Source organism: Mus pahari, chromosome 14 (assembly GCF_900095145.1).
Source record: "Mus pahari chromosome 14, PAHARI_EIJ_v1.1, whole genome shotgun sequence".
Classification (NCBI taxonomy): domain Eukaryota; kingdom Metazoa; phylum Chordata; class Mammalia; order Rodentia; family Muridae; genus Mus; species Mus pahari.
Genome location: NC_034603.1, coordinates 82,386,998 through 82,400,326, shown reverse-complemented (window position 1 = coordinate 82,400,326; position 13,329 = coordinate 82,386,998). Strand labels below are relative to the sequence as shown.

The 13,329-nt window shown below is 54.0% G+C and overlaps 1 protein-coding gene across 1 annotated transcript in view; it reads right to left on the bottom strand.

Annotated features, from left to right (window-relative positions):
• Tmem104 (transmembrane protein 104) overlaps positions 1–13,329 on the bottom strand; it is a 59,188-nt gene that overhangs the window by 12,424 nt on the left and 33,435 nt on the right. The window contains exon 9 of the mRNA XM_021212780.1: positions 6,893–6,986. Within this exon, the coding sequence (XP_021068439.1) occupies positions 6,893–6,986 (94 nt within the window). The remainder of the gene's footprint in view (positions 1–6,892; positions 6,987–13,329) is intronic.

The following is a 13,329-nucleotide window of genomic DNA, read 5'->3' as shown; positions in this document are numbered from 1 at the left end:
CATACATACCACACACACACACACCCCACACACATACCACACACCCCACACACACCACACACATACACACATACCACACATACACACATACCACACACATACACACCACACACCACACACTCAAATACATACACTACACACACACACTCACATACACACCACACACACACACACACACACACACACACAGCGCCTGGGACACAGAGTCTCCATTTTTCATTCCAGAGTCATCAGGGCAGCTTGGTCAGTGACCATGGGGACAGCAGAGGCAGGAGCCTGGCTGTGGGCCAGCTAATCTCCTTCCTGGAGATAGAAATATAAAACTTCAGGCACGGAACCCTCCCCACTGAAGGCTGCTTGGCCTTCCCTCCAGAGTGGCCAGCTAGTACAGAGGGACTGAGGAAGAGGAGAGGTGACAGATGCCCCTGGCTCTATAGGTGGTGGCCATAAGGGATAACCCTATACAGAAACTATGCTTATGATCACCTTCCCTCTGCCTTCCACAGGTGCTATCCCTTGCCTTGGAATGTCTAGGTAGCTGTGCCACCAACCTCCTGGGTGGATAAGCAGTTCTGGTCGGGTGAGTAGACCTGCATGTGGCTGAGATAGGCAGATCAGAGCTGCGGACAAGCAGAACTGCGGAGAGGGGAGCCCAGCCCGGTGCTCTGGTTGGTCTCGACTGATGCTGGCTGACGGTGCAATTGTCAGCCTATGGCTGAGTCTTCTCTAGGAAAGGCTAATGACATGTCTGCTTCATCCCAATGGCCCGTCTACAGAGACCCCCCAAGTCCCTCTCTACACACTGACCTCTGCATGTACAAGGAGAACGTTCAGATAAATCAGCCTACAAGATGTAGACCGCCATGGGCTCACGTGGTCCCCACTACTTGTGGAGTAGCCACAGAGACTCCTGAAGCGTGGCCACTGGGCAGGACAGTGTTAGCAAGGGAGGCTGGCTGGCCACATGCAGATGGGGACTCCTGGGGAGCAGCAGTTGAGGAGCAGGACAGGACTCAAAGGCTGCCTGGCAACAGTGGAGACAGATGGCCCAGGCTTACAAGACCCCTGACTGTCAGATCAGAGCAGCCTCACTAGGAGATTCACCACTGGGACTACCACGGACGTGGGGATGGTGGAAACTAGAAAGCCCCCGTTCCCAGGTGAAGGTCTCTTCCTGGGGACCTGTGGCCTTGTTTGCCATCGCTGCTTAGTTGCACCACGCCTGCTGGCTTAGAAAACAAATCTGGGGCACTTGTAGGGGGTGGGGTGGGAGAGCAGGGCTGTGCAACTTCCCCAGGCAGAACGGGCCACGCTCCTCTATGGATGCCTGGCGAGGACCGTGTCTGACCCACTTTGAGGGGAGCGTGGAGCTGGAGAGCAGGAGGCATCATTCTGAATACACAAACAGAGGGGAGGAAGCCCTATGGGTTCATGGCAGCCCAGAGGAGGGCGGTGGTGCTCCACAGCAGCCTTTATTAGAAAGAACTGTGTTTTTAATAACACCACAGGGGCGCCCTGAGCTGAGCCAGCTGTTGGTGAGCCCAAGTGGGAGGCATCTGTGCGTGGCACAGCTGGGCGGGTGGGTGGGTAATGGGATTGAGGTAATAATGCCATTGTGGCCCCTTCTAGCCCGAGGGCTCCCTCGGGCAGTCAGCTGGATAGGGAAGGAGTCAACAACAGGTCTAAGTCTTGTTGCTTGGGGCTCAGGACTGAAGGCCTGGCTACTAGACCTGCGGGAATGAAGGACAGTGCTCTGGCTGACTCATGTCCCTGGGCCACCCGATGCTCACTAACAGCTGAGGCTAAAGATAATTCCCCGTACCCCTCATCTTTCTCAGGTGGGGGTGGGTTACAAGCTGGAGCGCAGGGACGCAGGGACGCAGGGTCGCGGGGACCACGGCTGGGTGTGTGGCAAGGGGCTGGAAGAGATTGCTTTGCTGACCCTGGGCACTGCAGTTTGTTTTTGAACATGGCTGAGGTCATGTCCCTGACCTCACAGCCAGTCCCAGGGGAGGTTCATTCTGGGACAGCTGGCAATGAGGGTGATGCCCCTGCCTTCGTGCTGAGCAAGTGCTAAGAAGCGTGGCTCTAACGAGCACCTTCTACTCAGACTCACTGTATCCTCGCAGCCCTCTGGAGGAAAGCCTTCCCTGCCACCGCACAGAAGCAGGCTGCAGAGGACAGAAGCTTGGTCTGTACTCAGTGGGAGAGGATACCACTGGGCCACCTTAGGGCCAGTCTGTGATGGCTGCCTAGGGGAGCCAATGGAAGACCAGAGGCTGGCAGGGAGGTGTGTACTGGCCTGGAGGATAACCTCCCTCACTGGAGACAGCAGGGTCTTCCTGTCCTGGGGAACCCAGAGGCATTTATTACCCAAGTACCCTCAGGGCTGAGGTGAAGGCTCAGCGGTTAAGGGCACTTACTGCAGAGGACCCAGGTTTGATTCCCAGCATCCACGAGGCTGACAACAACTGTCCAACTCCAGTTCCAGAAGATCTGATGGCTTTCTCATACCCTCTGGGACCAGGCGCTTACATGGTGCACATACATACACATGCAGGTAAAACATTCACACACATTAGAAACAGACAAATCAGAGCTCCCCAAATCAGCCAGTGTGGCATGAGCAGTGAATCCACGGTGGTATTTGTCACCTATACCTTGACATTTCTCTGGACGACTGGCTTTTTGTAAAGGCCAACAAAGCCTTCAAGGAGACCTAGGTCAACTATCGAAGTGAGGGGAGGGGAGAGGAAAAGCCCCCAGAGAGATCTACCTGAGGCTCCTGGGCACAACTCTGGGGGCCAGAGATCGACCCCAGCTTCATTTCAACAGATGGCAGAACAAATTCCTAATTAAGCACAAGAAAACCTTCCGGCTCAGCACATTTATTCACAATTTTCCGGTCCCTTTGGTGGCCATTCTTTCTCCTGTCTTCTGGAACCTGGGCCAGCTTACTGCCTCCCCGAGCTCCCTGATCAGCTCTTGAAAAGGAACAGCCCTCGTTTGAGGAGAGGGGAGAGAGAGGGTGGGTGCTGGCCAAGTGTGGGAAGGAGGGAGGGGAGGCCAGCCTTGTGGGGCCGCACCACACAGCTGCTTCTCACAGGCAGGGTGACAGCTTGGCAGAGGCTCCCGAGGACCTCTGAGATCACTGCTTGAAGTGAGTTCTAGAAAACCCCCAGGGGAGAGACTCCCTTACTGTGGCCCGGGCTTGGTTTGGTAGACTGAGGTCCCTGCCTGTTTGGTGTGGCTTTGGGGACTTCTGGAGGATTCTGTAGCCTGGTTCTCCTCCTCAGAGCAAGACCTGGGGTTAGGTGAAGGAAACTGCCCGCTTCTCACTGAGAAGAGCCACCCTGGCACTTCCTCTGCCCCAGCTGGGAGCTTAACCACGCTCACTATGGTTTAGCTACTTAACAGCAATTTTCCTTTTCCTGGGCGGCTCTGTCACTGGGAGGCCCAGCCTTTTAAGTTCAAATGTCTGACTGAGTCTCTCATGGAGAAAAATGACTGCCTTGTGCTCTGTCACCCACAGCAGTGTGCCTGAGAGACTCCTGACATTTGATTCTCTCTCAGCTCCAAGGGAGAAGAGAGGCGAAGGCAGTGAAGACAGTGGCGGCGGTGCTAGCAAGAGACAAGTGTGGGTTCCTCCCTAGCCGCTTTCGGCTCAGGCGCCCCACGGCTATCACAGAAGCTCAGACCACTGCCTCCTGTCCTGTAGCACTGGGAGCTGCTAGGAGGCCCAGGGTAGACCTGGAGCTTTTCTGCCCTGTAGGAGGCCAGATGGCAGTTCCCGCGGAGGAACAGTGGCTTTGAGTCAGGAACTTGTGTATATACCTGGTGCTGGCCTTCTCTTCTCTCTTTCCTTCTTCCTTCCTTCTTCCCTCCCTCTCTTCTCTTTCTTTCTTTCTTTCTTTCTTTCTTTCTTTCTTTCTTTCTTTCTTTCTTTCTTTCTTTCTTTCTTTTCCCTCCTTCCTTTCTTCCTTCCTTTCTTTCTTTCTTTCTTTCTTTCTTTCTTTCTTTCTTTCTTTCTTTCTTTTCTCTCTCTCTCTTTTCTTTTTCTTCTTTCTTTCTCTTTCTTTCTTTCTTTTCTTTCTTTCTTCCTTCCTTCCTTTCTTTCTTTCTTTCTTTCTTTCTTTCTTTCTTTCTTTCTTTCTTTTCTCTCTCTCTCTCTTTTCTTTTTCTTCTTTCTTTCTTCTTTCTTTCTTTCTTTCTTTCTTTCTTTCTTTCTTTCTTTCTTTCTTTCTTTCTTTCTTTCTTTCTTTCTTTCTTTCTTTCTNTTCTTCTTTCTTTCTTTCTTTCTTTCTTTCTTTCTTTCTTTCTTTCTTTCTTTCTTTCTTTCTTTCTTTCTTTCTTTCTTTCTTTCTTTTTTGAGATAGGATTTCTCTGTGTAGCCCTGGCTGTCCCAGAACTCACTCTGTAGACCAGGTTGGTCTCGAACTAAGAGAGAGATCTAGCTGCCTGCCTCCTGCCTCTACCTCCTGAGTGCTGGGATTAAAGGCATGTGTCACCACTGCCTACCCTTACTTAGTTTCTTTAACATTTATTCCTGAAGTTTTAGATGTCTGTCTGTCTGTCTGTCTGCATGTGGGTATGTGCACATACATGCAGGTGCCAGTGGGGCAGAGGCATTAGGTCCTCCTGGAGCTGGAGTTACAGGAGGTTGTAAGCCACCCAAGGGTGCCGAGAACGTGTAACATGTAATGTGTAACATGTAACGTGTTCTCTCGCCTGTTGCTGTGAATGCTGGCAGCAAGTGTGACACTGAAGCTCATTCTTCATCTGCTGCCCAGTGTTAAGGCAGCCCTCCTGTTTACTACTGCACAGACCCGAGTTTCTGGAGATCCTGTCTTTTGTCCCCAACTTCCCACAAGAACTGAGATGCCAGACCTCTGTGCTACTGTGCTCAGCTTTTATGTGGGTTGGGGGAGAGCCCAAGTGAGGCTACCAGGCTCTACGGAGAGTGTTTTATACCTACTGAGCCATCTCCCTAACACAGCCAGTGTCTGTCCCGCTCCAGGGGAGGGTAGAACGGAGGGAAGCAAAGGCGGGCTGGTGGTAGGATCTGGGGCTTGGTGGGATTAGGAGCTCTGCTGTGATCCTCAGATCCTCACCCAGTTCTAGTACACAGGAACTTTTATTTACTCTTAGCTCTTCCCTCCCTAGCAAGCTCTCTCTCCTTCCTCAACCTCCTTTCTCTCTCTTTGAGACAGGGTCTGATGAGTTCAAGCTCCTTTCCTATGTAGTCGAGGCTGGCCTTGAACTCCTGACCCTCCAGCCTCCTCCTCCTAAGTGTGTGGCTTATAAATGTGTGCCACTACACTGGGCCCAAGCTTCCCTCTTTAGATGGAGACTTTGTTAAAATAAAATATAGAAGTTCAACTGTCACTATGAGGGCTGTTGTCTCCTTATGGACTCCATCAATCTGGCCAAAGCATGTGCCATAGGCCCCCACCCCATCTTGCCCATCATCCCAGCATGGCAAGAAATGAGAAGGGGCTCAGCTTCAGGCCAGAGCTTAGAGAACCCGTCCCAGGCCAACGACAGGCAAGTACCAGCAGGACAGAGGCCAGGCTTGCAGACCCAGCCACAGGGAGTGAAAAGAACTGGGCAAAGGAGATAGGCAGGTGGGGGCAGAGAACATCCCTCTCCAAACCCCGCCCACAAAAACATCAGCACCCTGGCTGGAGCTCTCACATGTCACATAAGGACTTGGAACCGACTGCATTCTGACCCCTGTCAACCCTGACTGCTAGGCACCCAACCCTCCAGGGCTCTGGGATTAGAGAGGTGCTGGGGGCTGCCCCATGACCATGTTGCTGTAGCTGGGGCAGGGCAGGCTATTTGGGAGGACGACCTGCCTTCCCACTGTGGCAGCCAGGGGCTAGGAGAAGCCTGACATTGTTCCTGACACTGTTAGTGTGAATGCCCTTAGCAGAAGCATCACCCCGCTGGGGCATGACCTGCAGCCCTGGTCCTGATGCGGGAAGGAGAGCAGCTAGGAAGAAGGAGCCCAAGTCAAACTTCTCAGGGAACTCTGTGCCAGGGTGTGGGGTGGAGACTCCTAGACTCATCCCGTATAGCCACGGCTGCCCTTGAATTGACTGAGCTTGTAGCTAAGCGAGACCTTGAACTTGCCTTTCTCCTCCCGCTTTCCCCCAAGTAGTGCTAGAGTACAGGTACTGATACCAGATCTGGTTTTATCTGGTGCTGAGGACCAAACCCGGGCTTTGTGCATACTAGGTAGGCACTGATGTCCCGGCCCCACCCCTTTTTAGCTTTTATACAGTCAGAGGAGAGGCAACAGCAGCTGGCTCCTTCCTGGATGGAGGTGGCTGGCTGGCTGGTATGGCAGAAGTGGACAGGTTCCTGCTGTAACCCAGTTTAAGGGGGAAGGTCCTCAGCATCTACCTGAGGACAGGAGTGCCGTCACTTGGGCATCAGTTAGCTAGAAGCCGTCTCAGACCTCAGACAGCAGGAGCATCTTTTCTCACTCGTGTAAAAGGCTCGGAGGAGCTGCGGCCATGGCCCACTGGGTTTTAGGGCTGTGCCAAACACCATATCCTTGACAAGGCAGAAATGGTGTTCCTGTCCCCTCTGGGGGGTAGGGGGTGGGGGCACAGCCTGACTTAGCCATGGTCACGAGGAGGAGGGTGGACCAGAATTAGAAGTTCAGGTCCTAGCCCAGTTCCATCCACTCAGTGTGACCTGGAAAAAGTCACTCGTGGTTTTCTGCTACTAAATTTCCCCAGCAGTAAAAGGTCAGAGGGCCAGGCAGGCCGACTGAACTGAGCCACTGCCACGGCTCAGCTGGGAGTTTGCCTGGCTTCTCTGCAGAGGTGGAGGGAGGGGCAGGGGGAGAAGGGTAGACACTTGGGAGACTTCTCAGACTCACCGATCCATCTCATCAGAGAGGTCAAGATCTGCAGGTACTTAGTCTTCTGTACATCAAAGAAGGTGAACGGGCCAAGGAGGACGGTGAAGATGGCCTGGGGACGGACGAGAGGAGCAATGAGAAGGTGTGCGGAGCTGGACTCACACACGGCAGGCTGTGAGGGGACCGCACAGAGCCGAGGTCTCGCAGTAAGAGAGGTGAATGCTCCTTCTTACTGACAGAGCCTCCCTGGGGCCTGTCTGCATCACTGAAGATGAATTCCAAGGGCTAGGCAGGATGAGAGAGAGCCAGAGCCCCCTGTTCAGATGTCACTGCCACGTCCAGGCAGGGCCCAGGCTTCATCCTGGGGCTCCCCCCCATCTGTTCTGCAGACTTCAGTAGGTACTGAGGAGACAGCCCCAGGCCCAGTAGTGTGCTGTGCGGAGTGTGGGCCAGAAATGAAGCGGCAGTGAGGACTACCAGATAGGCCCTCACCACGGGGGAAGAGAGGACAGAGGGAGCGGGGGACACGAGGGCTCTCAGAGGCTGAGGCGGCCAAGAGGATAAGGATGCCATCTTTCAACAAGGATTGGAAGGCAGAGGACGAGATTGACAGGAGGGGCCTCATCCTGGGGTGGGGCCGGGAGGCAGCTTAACTGACCGATGCTCACCCTGGGTTTGGTCCCCAGCACTGCACACTGCATAAACCATGTGGTGGCGCATGCCTGTTATCAGGCCTGCTGCTCCAGTGCTCTGAGGCTTATCCTCATCCACAGGTCAGAGGTGGGAAGTGAACTGCCCCAAGACCCGGGGGCCTGTGGTACTGGCCCCTCCCTTAGTTTCCTTTTTCTTTGGAGAACAAGGCATAAACCATGTGGTGGCGCATGCCTGTTATCAGGCCTGCTGCTCCAGTGCTCTGAGGCTTATCCTCATCCACAGGTCAGAGGTGGGAAGTGAACTGCCCCAAGACCCGGGGGCCTGTGGTACTGGCCCCTCCCTTAGTTTCCTTTTTCTTTGGAGAACAAGGGAAAACGTTTAACTTAAAAAAAGAAAAATTAAACCCTGCTTTAGACTGCTGGCCCGTGGGGTATGTAACCCTTTTACAAAAAGCACGGGGGAGGTGTGGTGGTGTCTCAGAGGGGGAGGGGGCTGTGCTCTCCATGCCAAATTGGCTGCTCAGGAAGCAGAGGGATTAAAAGCTACTCCTTGGAGTTAAGATGGAGCCATTTCCAATCTGCCACTCGGAAGCGGGCGAAACATCAGGCCTTATTAACATTTACACTGTGCCGTTTCATCACGAGGATGCTAATGACACTCACCAGAGATGCGGCATACGGTGGGGTGGCGACGAGCCTGCGGCACCTGGGGAGAGCGGCCTACAGTAGGAGCTGGGCTCTGGCCCTATGACTGCTGTGACTCTATCACAGGCTGCCAAGTAGGGGGGAGGTGGACCAGACAGTTCCTGTGACAGGCAGGAGGGAGCTCCTGGGGGGAGGGGGAGCCCACTCCACCCTCTCCACAAGGAGGGCAGGAAGTGGGGGGAAGCTGTAACCTCTTATCCATGTCCATTATCTCTGTGAGAGTGAATGACAAGATTCCAGAGCCGCCTAAGAAAGGCTCTAATTAGCTGGGCTGGGTGAAGGCACCCTGGCAGTCACTAGGGCTGCGAGATTTCTGAAGAGAAGGGCTTTCGGCTGGGGCCTCGAGACCAGCCCTTCTTCTCATCAGGAAGAGGGGGACAGGAAAGCGTTTGTTTGGGCCTGGGTGACAGTAGAAGTCAGGGGAAGGGTGGCTCTGTGTAGGCAAAGGTGGGTGTCTGCGTGGCCCAGGCAGGAAAGTTGAACCACAGTAAGAAACACGCACACCAGCCACCACCCCGGTCGAACCTGTCCACGTGCAGCACCATCAGTAAGTCAGTTAGGAAAATGACCGCTTCAGGGGAACTTTCCATTGATGAACTTCTTGTTGGAAGCAGAGAAGGGGCTGACGGGGAGATGCACAAACACACAACGTGTCCAGATGACTTTGGCCTGTTGGGAACTGGGCCTGGGTGAGCCTGGGGGTCTGGGCAACTCAGCTCTGCCCTGTGATGTCACCAGTTGCAGCCGAGGTGTTCAGCTGCAGACAGTATGAAGGGGTGGGACTGCCCTAGAGGGTAGGGTCACTCTCCAGGGGCTCTTTCACAGACTCCTCATCTGTCTTCTTCGTCCTCAGAGCACACTTGCAAAGACTCGAGGACACAAGATACCCCAGCCAATGGGCGCAGAGGGTCCCTGGGGCCAACTGAGTGACAGAGAGTCAGAATGAGGGCCCATATGTCTGTCCTGGTGGGTAAACCTGGTGGTAAAGCATTCTTTTAAGACTGAGCTCCAGCTGAGACACTAATAGCTGGATAGTGGCTGTTTTCTTTCCAAAATCAGAGACACAGACCAGCCTCACTGCTGAGGAAGTTTAGGGCCCACCAAGTCGAGGATGACACACACAGACCGCCAAACGGCAGCCCCTGTGTGGGGTGCGAAGCTCACTCTGTGGAGGGAGCCCAGACGAGACAGGAGACCTGGGGCTGGGCTAATTAACGAACAGGTGTCCTTTGCAAATTAGCCCAAGCCAGAAGCAAGCACCTGCAGGAGTGGGCCATCCTAGTGACAGGACAGAGGACAGAAGTGGAAGTGGGAAGAGGGAGGTTTGCTGGGGTCTAGCAGCACAGAATCTACCACTGAGTGATCACCAGCCCAATGATGTGCGTTCTCTTTTCCTTTTACAGAGAGACGGGAGAGAAAGCCAAGAGACAGCCTATCCTCTTGGGTCCTCCAGTCTAGCCCATATGACATTATAAATTAGCTGGCTCCTGAGCAAATTTTCCAACCCCCAAATGCCATTGATCAGTTCCAACTCAGCCTCTGTTCAAGGACCCTTGTCACCCTCATTACAGAAAGCCGGGACACTGATCATGGCAGCCAAGAGTGTTTCTTTATAAAAAGGAAGAAAAAGGACCAGCAATGCTTTGATTTCTAATGAAATCTTCAAGCTGGTTTCTGGGAATAAAGTCCGAGGCAGACTGGGAGGGGGCAAACGGGGCCACTCGAATCTTTCTTTCTGGGTCAGTGAGTTTTGCTGCGTACCAAAGGCCGAGCAGCAGCCTTGCTGGAGCCTTGATGGACATGAGGCAGCTCCTGTTCCCAAGGCACTGCAGGCAGTACTCAGCCGCTGCTTTTTCAGAATGTTCTGGAGTCTACTGTTTATCAGGGCTGTCTGTCTCCCCGTGTCCCCAAGCAGGTGACACTCATCCGAGTTGCTCAGGTGCCAAGCGTCCAGCCACCTTCACCTCTTCCCTGCCTCGAGCAAGGCTGACATAACGAGTCCCCTAGATAGACCGCCCCAAGCCACAGAGTCTTCCCAAAGCCAGGGGTCCCAGACAGAGCTCAGCAAGGCTCCCAATGGTGCCACAGAGCGCCCCCTGCAGGACAAAGTCACACCCAATGCATAGATGAAACGTAAGGCCACCAGAAGTTGAATTTCTCCACCCTGTGTTAGAAATAAGCCTCACAGAGCTCCTGGCCTGCACCCCGGCCTCTGTCCCCTGGACACAGGCCCTGCAGGGACTGGAGTACTTGGGGCAGGTGCTGACAGCCTTACACAGGTTGGGCCAGGCTGTGTGAGCTCCCCGGCCCCCACATAACATGGAGTTTTGTTGAATCCAGAAGCATCGAGGCTTTAGCTTTGAACACTGGTTCTCTGCCTTCTAATACCTCCACCCTTTAATACAGTTCTTCGTGTTGTGGTGAGCCTCAAACGTGACATCATTTTCATTGTTACTTCATAACTGTAATTTTGCTACTGTTATGACTCCTAATGCAAACATCTGTGTTTCCCCAAGGTCTAGGCAACTCCAGTGAAAGCATCATTTGACCCCTGGAGGGGGTCGAGACCCCTGGGTTGAGAACCGTGGTTCTCCCTGGAGCCTCCTGTGGTGGTCTGAGTGTGCCTAGCACCTTCACTCCCTCTTGCAGTGGTCCTGCCTCAGGTGCCAGCTTGAGCGGCGGGGGGGGGGGGTGGGGGGGGGTGGGTATATCCTGTGCTGTTGACACGTGAATCTTTAAATCAAGAACGCTATCGTGGCTGAGCCATGCTCACCTCTGGCCTGATCTCACCACACTTGGCATGCGCTGGAGAAAGGCTCTGGCTCCACTCAGTCTTGTCTTGAATAAAATGGGCTCACTGTCTGCTGTTTAGAAGGGAATACATGAGTGGCAGTCTACACTGTAGCACCGGCTATACAGTGTGATACCTACTTTCCCTGTCCCCAAATCTTCCTGGCCAGAGAAACAAAACACATGCGGTGTCAATCATGAATTGGCTTTCCCATAAGAGCTTGCAGAATCTCTCGGGTCCCACGGCCAGACAGGAATCTGTCACAGCCTCAGCCTTCCAGTCCCCGTTCTCATCACTCCACCGCTATCAAAGTCACCCTGTGATGACATCACTGCTCAAGGCCACAGGCGCCTTCACATCTGCAGAGCACTTACATGTGTGGCTTTCCTCAATTATCTGCAAGGTCATCCATCAGAGCAGGTGGGGACTCCCCATCTGACCGGGAAGAGAGAGAGACTGGAGAGGCTCAAGGGCAGAGGAAGAAAGTTGCAGGCATCTCCTGACACAGCCCAGCTTTCTCTGCAAACCCAGCTCTGTGTCCATCTCGCAGGGGGCTGGTTTCCTCTGCCCTCTCCTGTGCCCCCTGGACCTTCCTGGTGACACAGAAACTCCCTTCGCTGGCTCCACCTTCAAAACTCATTCAAATGCCAGCCTTCACAGCGGTTCCTCCAGTTTTCTCTAGGACTTGTGACTACATCCACAGTGCTCGGCTGGCACCGCATGACTTCTGTCCTGCGGGGAACAGGGCTCCTGCATCCACAGCAGGAGTCAAGTGTGCTGAGGGCCAGGGCCAGGTCCTTGCTCGTCTAACATCTAGAGAAGTCTGCACACTTGACCCAGTTAGGCATGGATGAGTGTTTGTAGACTTTGCCGTGCTCAGTGAAGTGCCTGGGAGGAAGGTGTCACCACTGTGCTGGAGAAGTGGCAGCCCTGGCTTTACTGATCTGCTTTGTAACCCCATCCCATACCCACCCCTACAGCCTTCCTGCCAGGCAGCTATGCAGTACACTTGCTCTGTTGAAAAAACCGAACTATCACCACGCTGGTGTGTGTGTGTGTGTGTGAGCGCGAGGAGGTGTGGCTCAATGGGAGAGTGTTTGGAGGGCCCTCGGTTCCACCTCAGCACGGAGGGGAAGGGTGAGGGGACGAAGGAGAGGAGCCTGGCTCTTGCCGTCGGCAGAGCTCTCCCTGCCCCTGCCAGTCAAAGGGTCCCTAACAGCAGAGTCACCAAATGGTACTCTACAGTGGGCCCAGGAAGAGGTGACATCTCTGAAACCCTAAAGAACTAAAGCCTCCAAAGGGGTTGTGGTCTTTCTGAAGCACCTACCCCTTGCTAGGATTCCCGGCCATCAGCTCTTCCTGAACGAAAAGCAACCCCTGAAGCCTGCTCGCCATCTTTCCCTTGCAGAGTGGAGGAGGGGCGGCCTGCAGCTTCTGGTAAGAACTTCACTTCTGGCAAGAAGGCAATGGAAAACACTCATGGAGCCAGGAGTCCGCCACTGTCCAGTCAGCCAGCCAGCCAGGGGAGGGTCCTTCCCGTCCCCGCCATCTCTGTGGGTGCACATGACAGACGGGGCAGGAAATTCCAGGATGGCATGTTCACATGGTATCTGCATTCCCACGGAAGGCTCGGGACTGACATGGTGTGCTGACCCTGCTGGCCACCATGTGCCCTTACGTGGGGCACTGAGGAACCAACCTCCTCGCCAAGCGGGCAGTTCCTCAAGTGCCTGCTTATTTAGGTACCTGCAGAAGAGGGGGGTGGAGCTTTCAAGGTTCCAGCACTTTCCATTCTGCCTGTCCGCTCCTGGGGTCTTAACGCAAAAGACCCGCAGGTTCGACTTCCAGTCTTCTTCCTCCGGGGCTGGGTGGTATCCTCGCTTTCCCTGTTAATTCGGGCGTGGGTGATAAAGGAACTTCTTAGAAACCGCGGTGTGGCAACGCTGAGTGTCAGGGCTTTCCTAAACACATAGGCTCCGAGAGGGCTGATTCCACAGGCGTAAAGAGCATCTGAGGCCGGGAGGAGTGGGTTCAAGTGGCGGTGGCCACGTGCCAAACGCACAGCTGAGCTGTCTGGACTGATGCTGGAGGGTGTTTCAGATGAGAAAGGGAGGGACGCCAAGCTTTCACACGGCTGCTCCTGTTGAGTGCTGGGGGTTAAAAGCTAATTGGGGTTAACAGCATCTTGGCATGAGCCCACCCCTAACTGAACTTGCAACACGTCCTTGACACATAGGGAAGAAGTGCTCAAGGATTCTATTTTTATTTCTCAAGTGGTTGTGAACATTTATTTGCCTAACAGGATC